At 46.2% G+C, this 22,690-nt stretch overlaps 1 protein-coding gene across 1 annotated transcript in view; it reads right to left on the reverse strand.

The window, feature by feature from the left end:
- Positions 1-22,690, reverse strand: part of TRIO (trio Rho guanine nucleotide exchange factor) — a 234,770-nt gene that overhangs the window by 109,311 nt on the left and 102,769 nt on the right. Inside the window, exons 15-23 of the mRNA XM_047094013.1 lie at positions 22,146-22,265; positions 20,252-20,443; positions 19,622-19,771; positions 15,604-15,718; positions 12,307-12,422; positions 8,528-8,650; positions 1,446-1,640; positions 1,232-1,347; positions 398-464 (exon numbers count right to left, since the gene is read on the reverse strand). Of these exons, the coding sequence (XP_046949969.1) occupies positions 398-464; positions 1,232-1,347; positions 1,446-1,640; positions 8,528-8,650; positions 12,307-12,422; positions 15,604-15,718; positions 19,622-19,771; positions 20,252-20,443; positions 22,146-22,265 (1,194 nt within the window). The remainder of the gene's footprint in view (positions 1-397; positions 465-1,231; positions 1,348-1,445; positions 1,641-8,527; positions 8,651-12,306; positions 12,423-15,603; positions 15,719-19,621; positions 19,772-20,251; positions 20,444-22,145; positions 22,266-22,690) is intronic.

Raw genomic sequence — 22,690 nt, forward strand, 5'->3', positions numbered from 1 at the left:
GACTCTCCATTCCTGGTGTCAGACTTGGGAGCTAACCTCCCTGCTCTCTGAGGTACGACAACTATTCTTTAAACTACTGAGTATCAGTTGCGAATCATAATTGGAAGGCACATTTCTCTGAAGCTGCTGTAAAGTTCTGTACAAAGAGGATGGCAGCCAGGCCGTCATGTGACTAGCGGAATGACAGGATTAGTGCTGTATCATCTCTGTGATGAGCAAAACATGGGCCTGGAAACTCACGGAAGGGTGGGAACAAGAAACAGGCTGCTTAAGCACACTGAAAATCTCGAGAACAACAACGGCAACAAGGGTGATTATTTTAAGAATTACCAACAGTCAGGGAGAAAACAGCGCGCTTAGACTGGATCTAAATAAACAAGCAAGAAAACTTACTTACATCCATACACTCCCGGAGGTCCCTCACGTAAGCCTTTTCAGTTTGAATTAGCTCCGCCATTATGAACCTTGAACACAGGAAGACCGGGAAGAGCTTAGTTCACGGTCAGGACACAGGCTTATCTGAACTATGTACTTTTATGGCTTATGAAATAATGAGAGTTTTCAAAGCAGTAGTCAGTAATGTGTTTGGGGAATTAAACCAAGAAGAGACAGAACAGTAACAGCATAAAGCCGCCAATTCAAAGGGAAAACATTTTGTTGAGGTACACCAGCAGGTCACGGTTTCTCCATCAGCACCACTGACACTTGGGGGCAGATAATGCTTTGCCGGGGGGCTGTCCTGTGAACTACAGGATGTTAGCGGGATCCCCGGTCTCCACCCCTGAGACGCCAATAGCATTGCCCCCTCCCATTTTGTGACAACCAGAAATGTCAACACACATGGCCAAGCATCCCCTGGGGGTCACAACTGCCCCCAGCTGAGAACCGCTGGTTTAGGACAATCTTTGGAACGTCTGGTACAGTTCACTAATTGGCAATTCTGAAACATCTCCACGTGTTATTTTTTCTCCTTGGTACTACTAGTCATGACCTACTGATGACAAATGACACTAAAACAATTTGTCAACCCCATACGAAATGGAGGCACAGGAACAAAAAAAAGACACGGCTTCTGAAGCAAGTGATAAGGGTACAGTGCACACAGTGAGTCTGAACATCACAAGGTATCATTGCCATCCGGTTTCAAAGCACACACAGCAGTGGGTTTGTCCAAGCGACATTTTCTTCACTTTTTCAATGAATCCCAGCAGGTTCTTAAAGACTGGCTTACTCTTTCCTGCGGGCCGACTTCCGTTTTTCTTCGTTAAGTTCATGAGCAGCATCGCGAAGCTTCACCTCTGACCCAGGGACACTGGCGGGGATTATATCCAGCTGAAGACTTTTACTCTGTGGAGGAAGAGAGCCAATGAACTTGAGTTAATTAGATCCGGGGAGGACATGAGGAAGAACACCATGGTTTATTCTGTTTGCACAGAGCAATTTACCGATTTGTTGGAATCTGAAGAAATCCCCAGGGCTTTCTCCAAAGAGGTCCTGTACTTCTCCATCCGCAGAGAGAAATCCCTGTACCTCTTATCCACTGCAGTGACACATTTTTTTATCTCTGCTGCATGGGCATGCCCTTTTTCACAAAAGCCATCAGCCAGCTGTATCAATAGCTTCACTCTCTCTTTGGTTTGCTGCGGAAACAACAACAGGAAAGTATTGTGAGGCAAATGAACTCAACTGCCAGAACCGGAGACACAGTGGCAACTTGCCTACAACTCTGAGCTCCCGACAGGGAAAAACTGCTGGTCAGAGAAATGTCCCCTGAAGCTCCAAGTCCACCAATTCACCCCCTGATCCCGGCCTGGCCGCTTCCCCACAGAGAATGGCATGTTTACGACCGCAAAAACCAACCCGAATCTAGCCCTTCTCTCGGCTTGGCTTCATCTGGTGGACGCCCGAGAGACACCTGTGGAAGGGATACATGTGTCTCCCGTGGCCCCGTGGTCCCCACTGCTGTTCCCTGCCCGTTCGTCCCCTGCGCCCACGGGGATGGAAGGCCTGCTGAGATCCTGGCAAAGGAACCCCCACACTGCAGACACTCGGTGAAATCCTTGAAGTGACTCTGCACTGCACGTTCGTTTCTTTTTCAATTCTCGGTAGAAATGAAGGAAAGATCGCTAGCCAGGAAAGGATCTTTAGAGAAGCATATTAAATGCTCTTCACTGTTTTAGAACTCCCTCTCAAAAATTATTTCATTTGTACGTGTACTTAGAAAAGATACTTCAATTAAGTTAAACACAACCGCCTTGGTTTTCATACAGTTCAGGAGAACCACAAAACATTGGTTTATTATCTATGGCAGTAACGTCCCTCAAAACTGAGTTTTCAACACCTGTTTTCATCACATCCATTGGTTACTAGAGCAAGGCTTCTTTCGACAGTCCCGCTGGCATTTCAGGCGAGTACTGTTCCTCTCCCGGAAGGGAACCTGATTTTCTCCACTAACCTTTATCTAGGAAATCTTTACAACCAACACTCAGGAAGGTGACTTTAAAAATCCCCAAAAGGTGCACCGGAGAGCAGGGGCCTCAAAGTAAAAATCCCCAAAAGGATAAAGGTCAGGGCTCAAAACCTGGATAAATTTTCCTAGTTTACACAGGAAGCGTGAGGCAGCATGTCCTTGGCGACCTGCAAAGGCAGCTGTAGAATCCTCGGGCTGCGCATGCACACCCCGGGCAGCCTGCATCCAGCCCCGCGCTCCAGGCACACGCCCGGTCTGTGCTTCCTTGCACCATGGCCCCTCCTGCCTGGAATGCTACTCTGTGGCTCCCTCGTGTCTTTGCTCAACCAAAGGCCACCATCTCAATAGGCCCTCCCTGAGTCCCTTAAAAGTACAAGTCACCTTCCTGCCCCAACTATCCTCACTGGGCCTGCTCCACTCTCTCCCGGGACACGGGTCACCTGCCACAAGGATATAGTTGACTTACTACTGTTACCGTCTGCCACTATCTTATTAGAATGTAACCACCACAGGCCTGGGATATTTGGGGTTTTTTGCTTACTAATATCTTATTCACCTTTCGTGTGCCTGGCACATAGGAGACAGTCACCAAATATTTACTGAAAATTAAGTTAACGTTAGATTTTACGGGAAAATAGGTACATGCTTGTACCTTTAATGGGGTATGGCAGTTACTCTTAACAGGCATTAATACTTAAAAAAAAATGAAAACAGAACTCAGATATAATAATCTCCTGTGAAAAAAAAAGGTTATTGCAAAATTCTATAAAAGCTGTTTATTAGAAAAAGTCAGCAAAACTTAAAACACCCTGAAGTTTTTAGGACTTTCATCTGGTGTGGAAATGAGCTCAAGTAGAGTGAGCTAATCAACCAAACCGTATGATCTATCAACACAACACCTTTCTGGATATGCTAAGACGAATTATAAACCAAAGACCTAAAAAGTCAAAGTTTCACAAGTGGAACCATAAATTCCAAAAGGGACTCAACTTAGAACCATTATTAAATTTTAATATCAAAGAGAATATGACAAAGGCAGGACTGTTTAAAAACTGGGTTGCCTGGAGGCACCTGGGTGCCTCAGTTGGTTAAGCCTCTGACTCTTGGTTTCGGCTCAGGCCATAATCTCACGGTTCCTGGGACCCCTCATCGGGTTCTGTGCTGACAGCATGAAGCCTGCTTGGGGTTCTCTCTCTGCCCCTCCCCGGCTCTCTTTCATCTCAGAATAAATAAGTAAATAAACTTAAAACAACAAAAAAAAATTGGGTTGCCTGGATGAGGTTACACTGCTGGGTGCCAAGATACTAATATGCTGAGAAGCACAGAGAAGTTGCATTGTGCCACCATGAAAGCATTTCTTCTCTTCCACCGTCCAAGCGCCACCGGTGAAAGGGTACTGCAAGTTATGTGTAGTGTCTCTTCAAGGAGTCAAGAAAACTGTTTCATATTTTAAGCACTGGGGTCAGAGGAGTGAAGATAAAACAAAAAACAAAAAAACAATGCAGCTTGCCTACATTCAAAGAGAAAACAAAACACTGAAAAACTATAGGAAGATGTCTGCATAACACACGTCACAAAATAGATGAGTTGAATGCATGTCACGCCAATAGGCGGATGCTGTTTAGGACACTAGATGCAGCAGGAAGGTGGGCTAGAGACAAAGCCTGGTGGCTTACAAACTTCATTTAAACAAAAGACGCCAATCAGGCAGTCAAGGCTTCTTGAAGATGTGTGGCCAAGCCCCTCCCTCAAAGATGGCAACCCTCCCCCCACCACGTCTATTTGCCTTACTACTTCACAGTAGATGTATATATATTCACCCCAACTAGAAACTGCAGTCCATGAGCCCAGCACCCAGAGCAGTTCTGGCACACTGCAACAGCGTGATTAATAATGATGGGGTGAATGGTGTGATAAAAATTAAGGACGATGAATCTGCTAACTCACAAGCTTTCAATACATTTTTATTTTAACTGTTTTTTTTTAATGTTTATTATTTTGAGAGAGAGAGAGACAGAATACGATCAGGAGAGGGGCAGAGAGAGGGGGAGACAGAATCCGAAGCAGGCTCCAGGCTCTGAGCTGTCAGCACAGAGCCCGACACAGGGCTCGAACCCACGAACCGTAAGATCATGACCTGAGTCGAAGTCAGACACTTAACCCATTGAGCCACCAAGCACTCCTAACTGGTATTTTTAAAATGCATGCATAGAAATCAAAACTTCAAAGGTAAAAAGGATACAAAGTGAAAAGTCTCCTTACTCCACCTTCCTATGAGGTGTCTCAATGATCAGCTTCATGTGTTACCATTCTAGACACATTTTAATATACAGAGGGGTGTATGTATGTATGTATGTATATCTCTCTTTGTACCTAAATGCTTGTACACACAAGCCCTGCTCTGCACCCAGCATTTTTCGTTTAACAAGTCTCAGACATCCTTCACTATCGGAACACGAGCAGTACGCTTGTTTTAGGTTTGGAGCTGCACAAGATTTCTATGAGCTAATGTGCTCCCACTGAATGGACTTTCATGTCGTTTCCATTCCTTTCCTAAGCCAGGAAAAAACTGCACGTGTCTGAGCGTGTGTAGCTAGTCTGTGTTTCAAGATGTGGGACGGCTGGGCAGAAGGGATGTCCATCTGTGACACTGAGCGGTTAACGTGGTGACACATCCCCCCCATCCCCAGAGGTCAACTCCATTCACCAGCCCCCTCCAAGGTGCAGGCCCCCCCCCCATTCCCAGAGATCGACTCCATTTACCAGCTCCCCCCACCGCCAAGGTGAGCCATAACCTTTTTGGTATCTGCCAATACCTGGGTGAAAACAGAACACAGTATACTTCTGATTTATAGTTTTCTTATTTTAGGTAAATTTGATAACTTCATATATTTAAAAGCCATTTAGAATTCCTTTCCTGGGAGCCCTCTTTAATATCTCTTGTCCATTTTCTTGTTTACTCTTATTGATTTGTAAAAGCTCTTTACAACTGAGAAATCAGCCCTCTGTGACAGGAATTGCGTATTTATCCTATTTGCTTTCTTTCACTTACGTTGGCCTACACTTTAGAAATTCATACATTTTTGTGTATGTGATTTTATCATTTTTTAGACCTTTGGGTTTCGTGTCCCGTTATTTTTTCTAGTCATTTCAGGTTTTCATTGTTGATACGTTTACCTCGCTATCAAGGTGGGATACGAATCCAACTTAGTTTTTCTCTAGAACGCTGCTCAACGCTATGAAAAAAAAAGCCTTTCTGCGTCTTTTTAAATCAAGTATTACAAAAGTTTTCATCCTTACTGTTCTTTCTAGAGATTGTTACAAAAATAGATTTTATTTCAAAAGCATACAAATATTATTAATTTGAACAACCTCAGCAGTGGGCAATCAGGGGTTTGTAGAAAAATAAAGGCAAACTGCATTCCTGAGTCCACATGTCAAAGAATCTTTACTCACCATGTTCTTAGGTAAGGAAAAACCCAGGGCGGATGCACATTCAAGGGTCTTAGACACTTTCTAGCAAATGAAGGCTTTTGGCGCTGGGGACAGTGGTGACCGGGATGCAGGAAGTGTGTGGGAAGGAGGAGGAAAGTTCTGCGTCTCGGGCCGCGGGCCTCCCACTCCACTGCGCTTGTGGAAAAGTCACCTGGGAGCTTGTTTACAGACGCTCATCTTCAGGCCTCACTCCTAAACAGTCTAAGTCAGTAAGTCTCGAATAAGGACAGAAACTGGCTTTTAAGTAAACACGCGTGACCTGGATACAGGTGGTGCCTGTGAAGCACTCTGAGAAATCATTCCATCGGGAGCTGCAAAGGAATCAAGCTGAGGCTTCATGGCGAGACAGTGACAAAAAGGCTTTACTTCCATTGCACTAAATGTGTTACAACACTGACCGCTGTAACAACTAAACTGGAGGACGGTCACATCAAGAGCAACAGATTCTCTCCATGACACGGGTAAAGCGGTTTCTTAGAAGACACTATGAGGAGGGGCAGAAGGCGAGCAACAGACACCCCCAGGCATGAGCAGGCGTGGTCTGATGAAGAGAAAGGAAGCCAGAAACCCATGGGAATGAGATGCTAAGCGAAAAAGCGAGAGGTTTTCTTTTCCAAATCCACTAGTTCCTCTGGGCAAAACGGATCCAGCAGACCCAGTGAGAGAGACGGCAAGGTCAGGTGTTACACCGGTGATTTTAGATGCTTATTTTTACAAAACATGCCCCTGTTGCTCACTGTTTAATAACCACACCCCACATCTGAGGAGGAGGGAAATTCAGGAATAAAAATTCCCTTTGAACACACCCTACTGGTGGAACATGGCTGCCATGCGACTGCACCGCAGACAGTGAGGTTCACATGAGCTTCTGTGCGCACAGCGCCCCCTGGAGTCGTGCGGTGACCAGGCTGTTTGTCTGTGCAAATGGTCTGCAGAATGCAGCGTTAATGGAAATTCAGCTTAGTGAAGAGGAACAAATCTTAAATCTATCTCTGAGTGGCATCTTAGGCATTTTCTTAATACCTTTATAATCAAAGGCTATTCAAAAAAAACAAATTTGTAACGCGCACAACTGTAATTTATCCTCCCACTGTTAACAGAAACGAGAACTACACAGCCAAGGGTGTGCTGTATCTCGGGGAAGCAAAAGACATGATGCTTACCTGCAGAGGCAGGCAGGCCAGCTCTCCTCAAATGAGTGGGTGGGCGCCTTCCTCTGGGTGCCCACGGCCCCCACGCTGGGTGCAGCTGTCACTGCCAGACTGCCTGAGCCCTGCCCACCCCCAAATGCTCAAGGTGTCCCCACCCAGTGCCAGGTCTCACTGAGCCCCGCAGTGGTCAGTCTGCCTGCAGCCACCCTGGACCGTGAGCTCCTCCAGAGCAGGGAACAAGGGTTCCCAGAGCCCAGCGGCCCGAGGGTGAAGGGAAGGAAATCAACTTACAGCTTGTGGGTGGGCGGGAGCAGAGGGCAGTGAAGAATACCAGGAGTCAGAAATGGTTACAGAAAACATAAAGAAGTACAACTAAACATAATACAAAATAGCTGTTGTCACTCTCGAGGATTTAAAAATTCCCACTGATGGTTTCCACCGCTACCTAAAGGGCCACACAAGAAAATCCCGTTTTACTTATACATGAATACTTCTTTTTAGCCAAACTACTATCCAGCTAGATCCTTTCTTTCTAGTGTGAAATTTGAATTAACTTGCAACTTTTAAGGAAAGTCAAGTCTACCATGAGAAAAACAGAAGCACTTCTGAAAATATGACAAAGAACGGAATTCAAAACTTTGAAAAACAAAAACAAAAACACCACGGGTTGAGAAAGGAACCCTAAAAACCCCCAAACTGTTTTGAGGTAAAAAAAAAAAAATCAGCCTCTGCCAGCATATACTTTAACTGGGAAAACATTTATGTCAGTATGAAGAGTCTCACATTTTTGCATAAAAATGTGTATTTACTCACATCTGCTACATAAGCCATGTATCTAATTCTTTTTTGATTTGCAGGAGGAAAATGAAGACATCTCCGGTTTATAAGCCTATGGACAACCACGAGAGAGAGGGTGCCGAGGTAAACACTGCCACGGGACTGGGCTGGTGACAGCAGCGTCCCTGTAGCAAGTGTCACCGACTAGAGACCTAGAGACGGGGAAAGGAAGCCCACGCAGGACACGCCCAAGCCAGGTCGGTCACACCAAACGGGGTTTCCTAAAAATAGCAAGTACTTAGAAAAGACCTTGCAAAAGAAACCAGAAAGAAAACAAAAAGAACAAGGAAAAGGACAAAAGAGACGACACGAAGGAAGGTATCTGCAGAAATCCGAAGACCCAAGGGAGACAAGAGGTAAAGGGAGGGAACTGGGAAACGCAGAGAGAAGAGTCCCCTACGTTAATGTAGGACAAGCCACTGGGGTCCCTGTGTCTCCAATTTTGGATACGGTATGAAACGATTTCTTTGAGCAATACCTTATTTACACCGAGTATCCTGTGGTGGGTTATTCTGGAAAGCCCTGCTGTGTGGGCGGGTGACGGAACAGACGGCCACCACCAACCTGGACCTACCTTCGCGGTGATCTGAAACTCCTCGTGCTCTTTCAGGAGCTCCTGTGTGTGCTGTATGCTGGAACCCGTGGACGTATGTGTGGAAAGGTAGAACTCTCCGTTGTCATGGATCCACTCTAAAGCCTAGAGAGGGAAGGAATGGAGACGTTCACGGCTCAGCGCTGGCAAAGAGGGTCCCAGTTCTGTCGTATCTCACTCAGATGTGATGTCACAAGCCAGCGCTGGCACACGCATAGAGTGCTCCCACAAAGAGAGACAGGCTTCTGAAATAAGCACTGCAATTCCAAAATTAAAAGAAAAAAAAAAAAAACACCTGACATTCTAGAAGGTTGTAACCATGTCACTTCTGTAGCAATGATTAAAGTGTTCAAGAGGTTCTTGGGTGCCTGGGTGGCTCAGTCAGTAAGCATCTGACTGTTGATTTCTGGCTCAGGTCACGATCGCGTGGTTCGTGGGATCGAGCCCTGAGTCGAGCTCTATGCTGACAGTGCCGAGATTGGGATTCTCTCTCCCCCTCTCTCTGCCCCTCCCCTGCTCACACGCTCACAGGCTTTCTCTCAAAATAAGTAAATTTTTGAAAACCGTAGAAGATTTTTATGTGCTGTTTGTAATCTCTGGGCCATCCGCTGTGAGCTGCTTTCTAGAGCACAGACATCACTGTCTCTACTAGATACATCACAGCACTTATAGCATTTTAGAAAACATGAAAAGGAAAGCACGACCCAGACAGATTATTTGCCATGCAGCTTCCTGAGTGGGGCTGTCACTGCTGTCAGGCCTGGGTACGGCTGCCCTGCCTCCCCCTGCCGACTGGGGAGGGGGATGTACAAAGAGGCACGAAGACAAGTGAGGGCAGGGATGCCACACTTAGAAAGGGAGGTCAGCACATGCGGTGTCCAGGCCGAGAGGGGCTGGCTGCGAAGCGGGGGGGGGGGGGGGGGGGTCAGGAACTGGTGCAAAGCGGGGGGCTCAGAAGAATGGGGAGAAGCCGGGGAGAGAGGCCGGGGAGGGCAGGAGGGCCTTGGAGGTCACAGGCACAGCCTGGACTTTTGTGGGAAAGCTAGTGGGGCTGCTGTGAGGAAAAGGAACTGCAGTGGACAGGGAGTAGAAGAAGCAACACGGGTCGGCAAACTGGTTCAAAGGTTTGGGCAGGACACGGCTGGGGTTTCCATAGCACGAGGGCTCTGGACGTGAAGGGGGAGGGCAGGCCTGACACGTGTGGGAAGTCCGCACCTATGGGACTCACGAGGGAGTGAAGGTGGGAAACTGGGGAAAGATGGGAAGGAGCTCTACATCCTGAAAGGTGAGGGGATGGGGGGGACACACCCCGTAAGACGAGGAGGCGCAGGGGATACACTGTGTAAGACGAGGGGGACACGCCCCATAAGACGAGGAGGGGGGGTCAGGCGTCGTGAGTCCACTTCTGTTCTCAGGAAGGCCCCAGTGGAGATGCCACGGAGACAACGGGGATTTGTAAGTCTGGACGCCAGAAACAGAGGTCAGGGCTGGGAGACACCCACAGAGGAGATAAGAAGATGGGGAGAGAAACAAGGGCAAGCCCCAGGCCGAGCCCTGGAGAATGCCAACATTCAGCTGCAGAGATAAGGAAGACGGGACAGCAGAGAGCCTGGGAAAGCAGCAGAAGAGGCAGGAGGCAACCAGGAAGTCCAAGGGCCGGACTCGCCCAGAGACAGAACCGCGGCCGGAGTCCCCCCCTCCGGACCCCCACCGGGGACGCTGCATCCAGGTGACCTCAGGGCTCCATCCTGAGAAGCGCAGACACTGGTGGTATAACTACTGGGTTTTACCCCAGGGTCATGGCACAGAAGAGAACCCACAGGGCCACGGGGTCATCGTTTGCCACGGCCTATGCTTAATGATCTCATTTTTGGCCAATGAGCCAACTTTAGGAAAAAGCAACAACACATCTATTGTTTTTCTCCATTAAAATAGTTATTTACAATTTTGTTCTCTGCAGCTGATTGCTTGCCTTTTAACAGAGAAACAATAAAGAAAGATATGAGAGAAAAGACTATGAAACAATCTCTAATTAGAAACAAATCAGGCCCCCATGCATCTGAAATATGGTGGAACGATCATCAAATCAAATGTTAAGAAAATGTAATTTAAGCTCTGAAAAATACTACTGCTTGCCCTTGTGTCGGGAATATGATAACTACACCTGGTGAAACCAGCAGAGAAAGACTGAGACAGGATGCCAGGTCCATGGACCATGAACTCCAGCTTATCAATCTCTGGGGAACTGATCCCCAGAGCACCCGGCCGCCCTCTGGAGACCAACATTGACCAAACTGAAAGAAAATCCCTAAGTGGGAAATTGTGCTGAGGAATATTCGATCTTTCTTAAGCTAAAAGATTTAACTGACTGCCTTACTCTGTGACAGGCACAGGTGAATTTAGAAGACCGCCCATGTGTGGTGCGGTCACCAGGGACCACAGCACTGAAGAGGCGCCTTGACCTGCAGGACAGGAGAAGGCTCAGACAGGCATCCTGAGAACCAGCCTTCTGTCCTCTGTTCCCTCCTGACGCTCCAAATTCTGGACAAATGGCTATGGATTCCTATGCTACCGTTAAGGCCAAGGAGAAGTGACAGGAATCTTAGTTCAAGTTAGGGGTCAGACAGACTTTACTCTAAAATGATCTTCCGTGACTAACCATTCAGGCAGAAACCCTTATCTCAAAATGACTTCAGAAGACAGAAACTCTAAACAGATTTTTTTTAAGTAGGTTCCATGCCCAACCTGGGGCTTAAACTCACAACCCTGAGATCAGGAGTTGCATGCTGTATCGACTGAGCCAGCCAGGGACCCCCTAAACGTATCATCTTTGGGGCACTTGGGTGGCTCAGTTGAGCACCCGACTTCGGCTCAGGTCATAATCTTGAATTTGTGAGTTCAAGCCCCATGTCGGGCTCTGTGCTGCCAGCTCGGAGCCTGGAGCCTGCTTCCAATTCTGTGTCTCCCTCTTTCTCTGCCCCTCCCCCACTCGTGCTCTGTCTCCGTCTCTCTCTCAAAAATAAACATTAAAAAAAAAAATCGTCTTGATATCTCTACATTAGCCAACTGCCTGAACATTTTTTTATTCTCCTGAATTCTTAGAAATTCTGGCACACTTTATTTTAGCTCAATTTACCTGAAGAACAAAATTTTATGTTGAAAATATAAATATAGCAATATAAAAAAAACACCCACTATAATATTTATACAAGCACAGACCTGGATTCTACAATGATTTAAAAAAAATTTTTTTAAGGCTTGTTTATTTTTGAGAGAGAGAGAGAGAGAGAGAGAGACAGAGTGGAAGCAGGGGAGGGGCAGAGAGAGAGAGAGGAGGAGACACAGAATCCAAAGCAGGCTCCAGGCACTGAGCTGTCAGCACAGAGCCTGACACGGGGCTTGAACTCACGAACCACGAGATTATGACCAGAGCCAAAGTTGGATGCTCAACTGACTGCACCACCCAGGCACCCCAACAATGATTTCTGAATCATCGTCATAGTTACGACTCATACTTGCTGGTCCTAAATACGAGGTAATGGCACTAGAGGCAGGCTGTGTGGCATGCTTGCTGGGAGCCCAAATCACAGTTTTACAGGGTTGTGGGTTTCTTTTCATAGCAAACTTATTTAAAAGGCACGACTGGTCTCATCATTTGAAAGTGGTTTTCAACATGGCTGCAACGTCCAAAGCTGCCCAGCTGAGGACAGAGGTGTAAACGGAGGGTGGAGAGCAATGGGGAGCCCGGGGTCGTGACCGACCTGCTTGGCACTTCGTTCAAAGACCACATACTGCTGGCACTGGTCTAGCCGTCTCTTCCTCATGGTCCAATAATGCAATACCCTGTTCTCCCGCTGGAAGAGTTCATTCAAGATATCTAAGAGGATAAAGAGGAAGACGAATGTTGGCGCTTGCAATCAATGGGGACACTTGCAAAATCCCGCTCATGTTTATTTACACACTTTATGCAAATGTCAACGTAAGACAGAGCATTCAGTTAAGAGAGCCACACTTGCCTCCCCCATGTTCTCAATGAGCATGTCAACCAGACCTCTCCTTATTCTCTTACCCCAACTTATTATCTTAGGATGGAGGTCACTGGAAACTTAAGGCTGGCTGGATTAATGGGATAAGCTATTGTGTCTCCTGCTGGGACAAACTGACAACGGCCGACAAAACTTCGGTATTAGGCATTTCATTCCACAACATTCAAACCTTCCTGTGAAGGAACTTAGTACAAAGGATGTATTGCAAAATGGTGGAGTACTAGAAGAAAACAACGTTTTGGTTTTTCTTTCTTTCTTTCTTCTTCTTTTGTTTTTTGTTTTTACAAAGACAAAAACAAAACCATAAACCATAAGAGAAGCAGGGACATGACAAGAGAGAAGCATGGAGCCAGAAAGGCCAAAAAACCCTGATTACATAAAAATTATAAAATGTCATAACCAAACATAAACCATCGTAAAAACATACCACCAATTAAAAATCCAGTTAACATTACTAGGAAATATAAAACACAGAGCTAGTGTACTTCCCAGTAAACAGGAAAAAGATGAACAGTCTGTTAGAAAAATGAGCAAAGCATATAAACATGGAGTTTGTGATTTCTAAAATGTGGCCACTAAATACACAGAAACATGTTTAACTTCACTCCAACGATGGGGTCATCTTCCACCATGTTCCTGGCAAGGACTGTGTCCTCCCATATGCTGGAAGGCTGGGGAGCAGAGGGTAGAGGCACCAGTGACCCCGCATTACTGACGGGAAACAGGGCACAAGTCTCGCAGTGAACACTCTGGCAACAGATAACAACACTGGAAGTGTGTACAGCTGCGAACCAGGAATTCGACTGTTCAATCCTTCGGATGTACGGTGCTTACACGAGCGGTATGTATCAGGTGCACAAACACTAAGGCACCGTTTGGAAAAACTGAACAGCAACATCTGGGGGTCAGGTTAAGCCAACTGTGAAATCATTATACTGCACATTAAAAAGCATACAGCAGAGCTTTAAATTCTGATACAGAACGAGGACTAAGTTGTATTGACAGTGGTGACCAATGGCTATGGAATTAGATAATTTATATACATTTGCACACTCAAAACAATTTTTACAGGGAGTGTGTTTTACTCCAAAGGTTTATAAAACACACGAGAAACTTTAGGAGAAGATTCCAGAGACTGAAACTGCAAATCAAATAAAAGGTGTCTAGATTATAACTTAATTAACATTAGGAAACTGTAAAAATATTAAGCGGTCCACAAATATTTCAGGGTTCCCGAGAGGCTGAGCCACTTTGCGACAAACCAGAACCCGTAAGCAGCGCTTACCTGGCAGCTCAGGGGTCAGGCTATATGATCTTTACTGAAAAAGTAAACTAACGTAGCGATGCAAATTAACGCTTTAAATTTCTGAAGCCGGTCAGAACCATAAGCTACCACTGAAATGAAAATATGACACGTGAAAATGAACGTGAGCCAATCGGTCTTTTCCAGTTCCTTCTTTCCACCACCCCCGCCTGGGGCAGGACTGATTTGGGGCGCGTGAGCAGCAGGGCAGGGAACCACCCCTGCGGGGCCTGGTAGGGGAAACTGCCCGGCCTTCCTCAAGCACCTGCGGGTTGTCTGGGGTCACAGGGTCTCTTCTGGCACCATCGCCCTTACGTGGGTCTAATGCACCGTCCCACACGTGAACCCAATGAGAGAAACCAAACATTTCGTTTTTAATTCTCCAGAGCACCCAGAATGGTGACAAACAGCAGCAAATGTGCGGTGACTATCACGTAAGTGGGCACAGGGAACACAGTCCCGTCTCAGACACACATACACCCATTGGACTAGGACAGCCTCGTGAGGATCGTCACGTCTGTGATCAGACAAAGCAGACGACGACCCACAACCAAAGGCAATACTGAAGGATGACAGAAAGGCAATGATTTTATCTGAAATGAGCCAAGTAAACAGATTACCAATGCAAGTAACTTGCTCCTGCTGAAAAACGGTTGCGTTAGTCACTCATTTTCCCAAGAGAAGAGCCCACCAAGTAATAAATACGGATCTCATCTGTGGAGCTTAGAGGATTATACCCATGTGATGGATAGTATTTCTGTGACACCTCTAACAGATGCATCCCGAAGAACGGGGAGCAGAATACAACAAAGTTTCTGCCAATCATATGATCTTAAAGAGTAAGAGGAATCATTTGTTAACAGATTATGGCAATTTTTTCCCTATGAAACCCAACTCTGAGAGGGAAGGATGAAGGACCCCAGTTTCTTCATGTGTTTAGTGCCGATCTCTGAAGCTCTCGGGAAGGATTACAGTGGACACAAGGTACCTTTGTGTCAAGACTATTCTAAATTCATGAACATTTTCTGAGGATCCATTTCCATGTCGTTTTATTTGAACCTGAAAAAACTATGACTAAATCCAAGTTTTAAGTTCGAGAACACCTGAAGTTGTTTTCACTGTGAAGTATCCCATCGGAATTCTAGAGTAGAAACCATCAGCCCCCCTCACATCCACCCATACCAATCCTGTTAATAATTTAGTGTAAAATTTTCCCAGATCTGTTTCTATGCGCTTACATTACATATACGTAAAAACATGGTTTTACAGAAGTTTATATTCAAAAGATACCAAAATATATGATACCTGGCAATTTGCTTTCTAAGTATGTCAAATTGATAACACTTTACAGAACGATATTGGTGTATAATTTCTTGATTTGAACTTTTAAAAATATTTTGACTACAGAAAAATTCTGATTTTCCTCTTTTTTCCGATTTACAATGTTTTCACTTGTTGTAACAAAATAGTCAAAGCTAATAAATACCACGCTGTGTGTTCTCCCTGTTTACACTCTTCAACTTTATTCAATAAATTACCAATCTAGATCATTTGTTTCATACTTTATTAGTAAACGAAGAAAATTGGTGAGAACTTTAATAATACGTAATGGACATTTAAAACAAAGCCCAGATCTTATGATTTTAGACCGCGTTCTCACCAAGCTCCTTGCATCACTTGCCGGTAAAGGGAGTCCCGACTGTACTCACTTTTTACTTGTTGTTCAGGAGCTTTGATGTGGGTCACCATTCCCGGCATGTTCACACTATTCCTGTGCAGGTACTTCAGGAAGACATCTGCATTCCTTCTAGCAAGTGTGCAAGCCTAAGAAGTACAGGGAGAGCAATGTGGTGTTAATTGGACTCGTACAAACATGTATTTTGAATACATACGGGCGACAACAGCATGTAGCTCTAGCATACACCTTTACCTAAAACGTTGTCAAGCCAACCTGTGCTTTGGAGGGTACACAGGTTAAGTCCTATTTCAATTAAAAACAACAACAAGAACAACTGTGTCTCTGAGCCCTTGCCCTGATGAAACCAGCTGCCATGTTGAGCGCTGTCCTATGGACAGGTGCACACAGCAGGGGGCTGAGAGGGACCACCGGCCTGTCCAGCCTCCAGCTGACCACATCCCCTGGCCAGCACCTCAATAGCAGCCTGGGGAGAAACCCGGAGGCAGAGCACCCAGCTAAGCTGTGCCTGGATTTCTGAAAAGGGCAGACAGCATTTTCAGCTTCCCGAGTCATTCAGTCTCTATCTCCCCAACCCCCCCCCCCCCCACCACCACCACAGGAGAGTAGCCACGGGCAACATGTTAATGAATGAGAGTAGACACATTTAGCTCTCAGGTCTGAGTCTGCCAACCCCTACTTTAAGCCATCGAGTTTTGGGGTGGCTTGTTTTGTGGTATTACTGTCACAGATAACGGACATTCCATCTTTAGAAACCAAGTAAGTAATCTCGTTAATGTATTTAAAAAAAAACAAGAGGAAAAAAAATCCTTAATTATATTTGAATTGGAAATCCCTTACACATTTCCTGTCTCAGATCTGGAATTAATCCTTCTTCAGGGAGCTCTGTCTCCTTGCGTGTGGTACATGGTATACAGACCACAATTGGGACTGTATACTGGGGAGTTCATTTTTTCTGGTTGGTCACTGTTTCCAGGCCTTTCTAGTGGGTGGAGCTAGGACACTTTTTAATTAACCTAAGACTCTATCACGGGTCTCTCCAGATAAGCCTGAAATCAGCTGCCGTAACTAAACAGTGAGGAGGCTACAGAAGACAACCAGGGTTATGTCAGAAGGACATCAGGGCCCTTCTGAATGGAAGGAGCACCCACGAATGGGACAAGTTGAATATAAAAAAGATAAATGACTGCAATTGATTAAAACACACCAAATATATTACAATCCATGAAGATAGTAAGAAAATTAATCATATGTAGAGGTTGTTAGGGTAACAGCTCATTATCCCGAAAATGATAAACAAATGGAAAGAATCAGGTACTTCTGCCTGTTCTGGACAAACTCTACTTGAAAGTAACCAAACGGCTGAGGAGGGAAGAATTCTAGCTAATCAAGGCAGAAGTAATGATGGAGTATTACCAGTTTTGCGACTCCTTGTGAAACATGATCACTACAGGGCACTAAAGCCACTGGGTGAAAGGCAGACATGGAAGGCACGTGACAGGTGAATGGGACGCCCTACATCTGAAGCACTGACGACTCCCCCGATTACACGGATAGAAGGAGCAGCAGGCCTCCTGGGCCTCCTGATGTGACGCCATGGAAAGTACGCGTGGGGAGAACACCTGTGCCAGGTAAGCGGACCACATGCGCGCACACACACACGCAAACCTGGATCCGACTGAAACTCTCGACATAACAAACTCAGAGGATCCAGGGCGCTAAAGGACCGTGTGGGACGCAAGCATGGAAATCCAGAGTGAGAGAAATAGCGCAGGAGTGATTCACTTCTTCAACTAATAAATACTAATAAAAGGAGGTGCTGTTTAGATTGAAGGAGATTTAAGAGACATACCAATAAAATCAATGCGTGGACCCTGTTAAGAATCCTGATTAAGGGGCGCCTGGGTGGCGCAGTCGGTTAAGCGTCCGACTTCAGCCAGGTCACGATCTCGCGGTCCGTGAGTTCGAGCCCCGCGTCGGGCTCTGGGCTGATGGCTCAGAGCCTGGAGCCTGTTTCCGATTCTGTGTCTCCCTCTCCCTCTGCCCCTCCCCCGTTCATGCTCTGTCTCTCTCTGTCCCAAAAATAAATAAACGTTGAAAAAAAAAAAATTTAAAGAATCCTGATTAAAACTACATATAAAAGACGTTCATGGATCGATCAGAGATATTTGAACACTGTTGGATTTTGTATAAAATAAGAGATACTGTTAATTTTTAGGACAGGATAATGGTGTTGTGGTTATGTTTTTGAAAGGCAGAATTTAAAAAAATTTTTCTAAATATTATTCATTATCGAGAGACAGAAAGACACAGAGCATTAGCAGGGGAGGGGTAGAGAGAGAGGGAGACACAGAATCCGAAGCAAGCTCCAGGCTGTCAGCACAGAGCCTGAGGCAGGGCTCGAACTCACAAACTGCGAGATCATGACCTGAGCCGAAGTCGGTCGCTTAACCAACTGAGCCACCCAGGTGCCCCGAAAGGCAGAGTTTTAAAAAATATATTTGAGAGAATGTGCACACACAGGAGGGACAGGGAGGGAGAGAAGAATTCGAAGCAGGTGCCATGCTAAGTATTATAAAATGGTAATATTAGCAGGGCTTTATTCCACAAACCGTGAGATCATGACCTGAGCTGAAATCAAGAGTTGGACACTCAACCGACTTGAGCCACCCAGGCACCCCAGAAAGGCTGAATTTAATATTTAGTCATATGCTGAAGTATTTACAAATAAAAGGATATAATATCTAGAATTTAAAGTAACCCAGTGAAGGTGGGCATATGCCCACGTGCTGATAATTACTGACACTGGCTGACGGGGACACAGAAGTCTGGTATCGGTTCTATTTTGTATGCTCCTTAAACTTCCATAATGAAAAGTTTAAAGATCCCTAACACCCAAACACTACTGAATCCCAGTTGAATGCAGAAATCTGAACAGGCCTGTGATTATTTTTGTTTTAAATTTTTTCTAAGCATCTTTCTTAATTAACTAAGTAGTATTCAATTTTGTTTTATTCTGAATGGATTCCAGAGAAAGACAAATTACGATGATTCCAGGTCCAAACATCCTCACGGTGGTGGGTGTTTCATACACGGGCTTTCAGGTCCTGTGGCAAATGGTTAAAAAAACAAGCCTGAGGAAGCCACGACTGTTTTCCCAACTTCGGCCGCTGAAAAAGAGAGTCATGTGAGGGAAGCTCAAAAAAAGTTCCCAGATAGAATTTTCAAAGAGCTACAATCTGTTCTCCCAGACCAGACAGTAACTCTGTCAGGACAGAGGATCACCTTCAGGATGGAGACAGAAATTATTAAATGTAACAGGAAGTGGTGTGAGAGGTGTCAGAACACTGAAGCTATGACAAAACTAAACTCGGTAAGGCCGCAATGAAAAGCAAACACCATGCCTACTTTTCATGGGGCTGAGTGGCAGCCGGCCGAGTCTCAGGAGATCTTTTCCAGAGTGAAAGACCATATCATAAAGACACAGAAGTGCTGGCAAACAGTTTGAGCACTTTTCAGAACTTCTGGGTGACTGAAGTACGAATGAACACACACACACACACACACACACACACACACACACACACACACACACGACAAAAGTGGCTAGAAAAAAGTCCTCAATTAAAGCTGCTCACAGTTAAAACTTCAAGCCTGGATTACGGGCTTAAATGTTTTGTGGGAAACACTTCCTGAACAAGTATTAGTAACTAATCCTGGAAATCACAAAGGGTGTTCCCGCCCCTTATCCACTGTACAGTGGGTTCAGTCTTTATTCCTAAACAAGGCTGCATTTCCAAAGGAAGATTATTTTAAGGTACAGGCATTCTTGTCTCACCAAATCAATCTCTTTCTGTGTTCAACACCAACCAAACTGCACTCTGCACACAGGGGCTCCCCCTGGAAAGCGAAGGCGGCCTGCACACCCAGCACATGGGGACACGTGTGGTTCTCTGAGAGTCCAGGCGAGCCCCCTCGTGTCTGTGTGCCCTGTGCAGGGACGCAGCAGCACCCCGGAGGCCACTCCGTACCTTCAGGAACGCTTCCTTTTGCTCCAGATGCTTGCTGATCATTGGGGTGACGTGGTCTGTCTCAGAGTTGGGGCCCAGTTTGTCGGCCCCTCCACACCAGTCCTCTTCTCTCTTGTACTCCTGCTCCAGGCTCTCGAGGACGCTGCAGACCTGTGAGCAGAAAGCCGCAGGCTCAGAGGGGCCACTCGGCATCTGACGCCACAGATGGCATCTTTGGGAAGTGTGGTCAGTCATGCTCTGGGGATAAAAGTGCTGGCCTGGGGACCAAGACCTTCGGAAGGCACTGTGGGCCCCACCTCAGGTGAGGACAAACGCAGGGGCCAAAGTAGGCAGGCCTTTCAGAACGAGAACAAAATAAAAACGGAATTTCCGGTCTCTCTCTGGTGTTTCAGGCTATGGATCTAAAGGAGAGGAAAGCGGATGTCTTCTCGGGTCCTTTCCAACCTATTCCTCTTGGATTCCTAGGGGAAGCAAGGATGATTCTACTTCTAGAATGCTTTTCTCTGCTTGAAGTTGAGTTCACTGGCTCGATAATAATGACTGACGAGTTAATGACTGAGCTATTCAACAAAACTAAGCTCCACACAGAATGCCGGTGAGGAGCCCAAGGACTAGAGCGGCCCTCCTCACCTGCTCTGAGGTTTTGTAGAAGGCGACAGACGCGTTCACCAGCTTGAGGCGGTCTTCCATCTTGAGCATGAGCTGTTGCCAGTGAGACGCCACTTTCTCGGCACAGTCCCTGATCATGTCCATGTCATAGTGATTGGCCTGCAGCATGGCCTCCGCCTTCTGCTGCACCTGCAGCGCACTCTGATGTGTCTTCTAAGGAAAGAGAAAGGACAGGGAACACTTGTGTGACGGGGGCGTGACGCATTTATTTACCAGGGAGGCTGTGGTCCCTCCGCTCCGCTTGCTTTGATCCAAACAACTTCAGCGAATGCTCATTAGGACACTTCTGAAAACACAGCACACGGTTCAGTTAAAAACAACAAAGTGTTCATGCCCAGCAACAACCGTGTTTATACTTAAATTACCTAATGAAGGATGAAATGCACTAAGACATTGCAGAATGGGTCTCAGTTGTGGGTTCTCAGCTTGAGAAATAGCAGGAAAAAACCTTAATAGCCAATATTCTAAGAAAGCTGTTGAAATGTTCCCAATTTATTCTTCCTATTCATCCTTCTTACAATAGCAGCCAGAGGCCAATGAACACACGGACAAAAAGGTGGCCACAGTGAGTGCATTTTTACCTTAAACTGTGTACTTGAGTAAAGTTTTCAAGAACTATTGACTTTAAAAAAGAGAGAGAGAGAGAGAGAAACATAATTAAAAGCTAAGAATGAACCAACTGTGCTCTCTGGAGGTTCATGCCATATTAAAATATCAACATAACATCACAAATCCGGTAGAATTCCTGCTTGTGTGTGCTCCTAGAAGATTCCACAAGATGCTGACAGGCCAGGTTCTCCCACTGACGAACCAGAGTGCTGCACAGGGTAGCAGTCAGGGGGGTAGAGGGGTCCATGGGTCTGTGACATGAACTGTTTTGTTTTGTTTTGTTTTAGACAACAGCAAAATTTTACAGATTGCCTGAAAAGGCACAAAATGATCCCATGAAAGACCACATACAATATGGCCCTGTCCTTCACTCAGACACGATGACATGTGTTAGCAGTTATTAGAAATCACTAGGCACAGTGTACAATTCTCAAAAGATGCCCAAACTCTGGGCTTCAGGAAGCGTTAACACAGGTCTGTTGACACTGAGTAGTTGAAAGTTAAGTTAGTCTCGAGAATAAATTACCGCTATTTTCTGTAGCCTTCTTCTCTGGCTATGTATGCAACCAGAGCAGGAAACAAGTTTTCTGCAAGCAAATGCTCTTTTTCCCTTGAGTTGACCTTGAGACCACCTATCACAATGAACTCCCCCCTCTCCCCTAAACTCTACAAATAATTAATCCATATGCTGTGAGAGTGAATTGTAAATGGACCTGGAACTGGGCCAAGCCATTCTGCTGAAGTCCCAGCCTGGCACCGACCCCCATCAAGGTGAGAAACACTGCTTTTCATCAGGGTCAGAGAGTTCTGTGTGCAGTGTTGTTTATGGATAACCGTGAATTTGTGATTTGCACTTGGTCTGGGTAAGCTGCCCACAGTGCTCTGTTTGGTCAGGGATGTGCTTAAGAGACCAGCAAAACAGAACACCCCTCAAGCCCAGACCCTGGCATGGGTTCTCGGGTGCCAAGTGTTCCTGACAGAGGGCGGTGCATCTGGCCGGGACCCTCAAGGCGGGAGGACAGTGGGAGCCACCAGGCGTTCTGGGGTGGCGCCGTGAGGTCCCCGAGCTGGCACATGCATCGTCCCCTTCATTATAGTCACCTGCCCGTTTGCTTCCCTGAAGGAAACTGTAGAGCATCAGCGCTGCCACTTAGGGTCCTGCTGAACCCCGTCTGGCTCAGGCTCAGTCCCCCGCGAGGGAGCGTACACGCATGTCCTGAGGCGGGCGGCGGGCCGGTGTCCCTACCTCGATGGCGTGCTGGAACTGCTCGTGCTCCCTCTGCAGCTGCTCTGCCTCCTGCAAGGAGCTGGCTGTGATGAGGCCGGCATTCAGCATCGACTCTCCGTTGCGGATCCAGCCCAGCACCTGAAATACGACACGGGGACCTCCAAGCCTCTGCCCTCCCCTGCGGGCCCCCCTGCAGGCCAGCCGGGACACGAGCCAAGTGAGCAAGGAGGTCAGGCTGCTCCCATCAGCTGGGAAACATGGGTTTCCTTATGGTCCCACCTGCCAACAGCCTGATGTCCTTCTAAGGTATCTGATCAGAAGTGCCACGTTTTAAGATTAATTCTTAAAATTAATTATGCTTTCAAATGGGAGCTGAAAAGGCAGAGCGTCCAGCGGATGGTTACTGTTAGTCCACAGGTCAAAACGGATTGAGAATCACCTATCAGATCTACGGCCACAAATAATTCTCTGATAATCAAGGGAAGTATTTTTCATTCCTTTTATCCTTATTAACATTCAAAATTAGCAAACTGCTTGGTAAGGAAACTACGTTACTTCACCAA

The sequence above is a fragment of the Lynx rufus genome, unplaced genomic scaffold (assembly GCF_022079265.1).
Source record: "Lynx rufus isolate CCGP_SWC_20201006 ecotype Redwood Valley unplaced genomic scaffold, mLynRuf1.p SCAF_1, whole genome shotgun sequence".
Classification (NCBI taxonomy): Eukaryota; Metazoa; Chordata; class Mammalia; order Carnivora; family Felidae; genus Lynx; species Lynx rufus.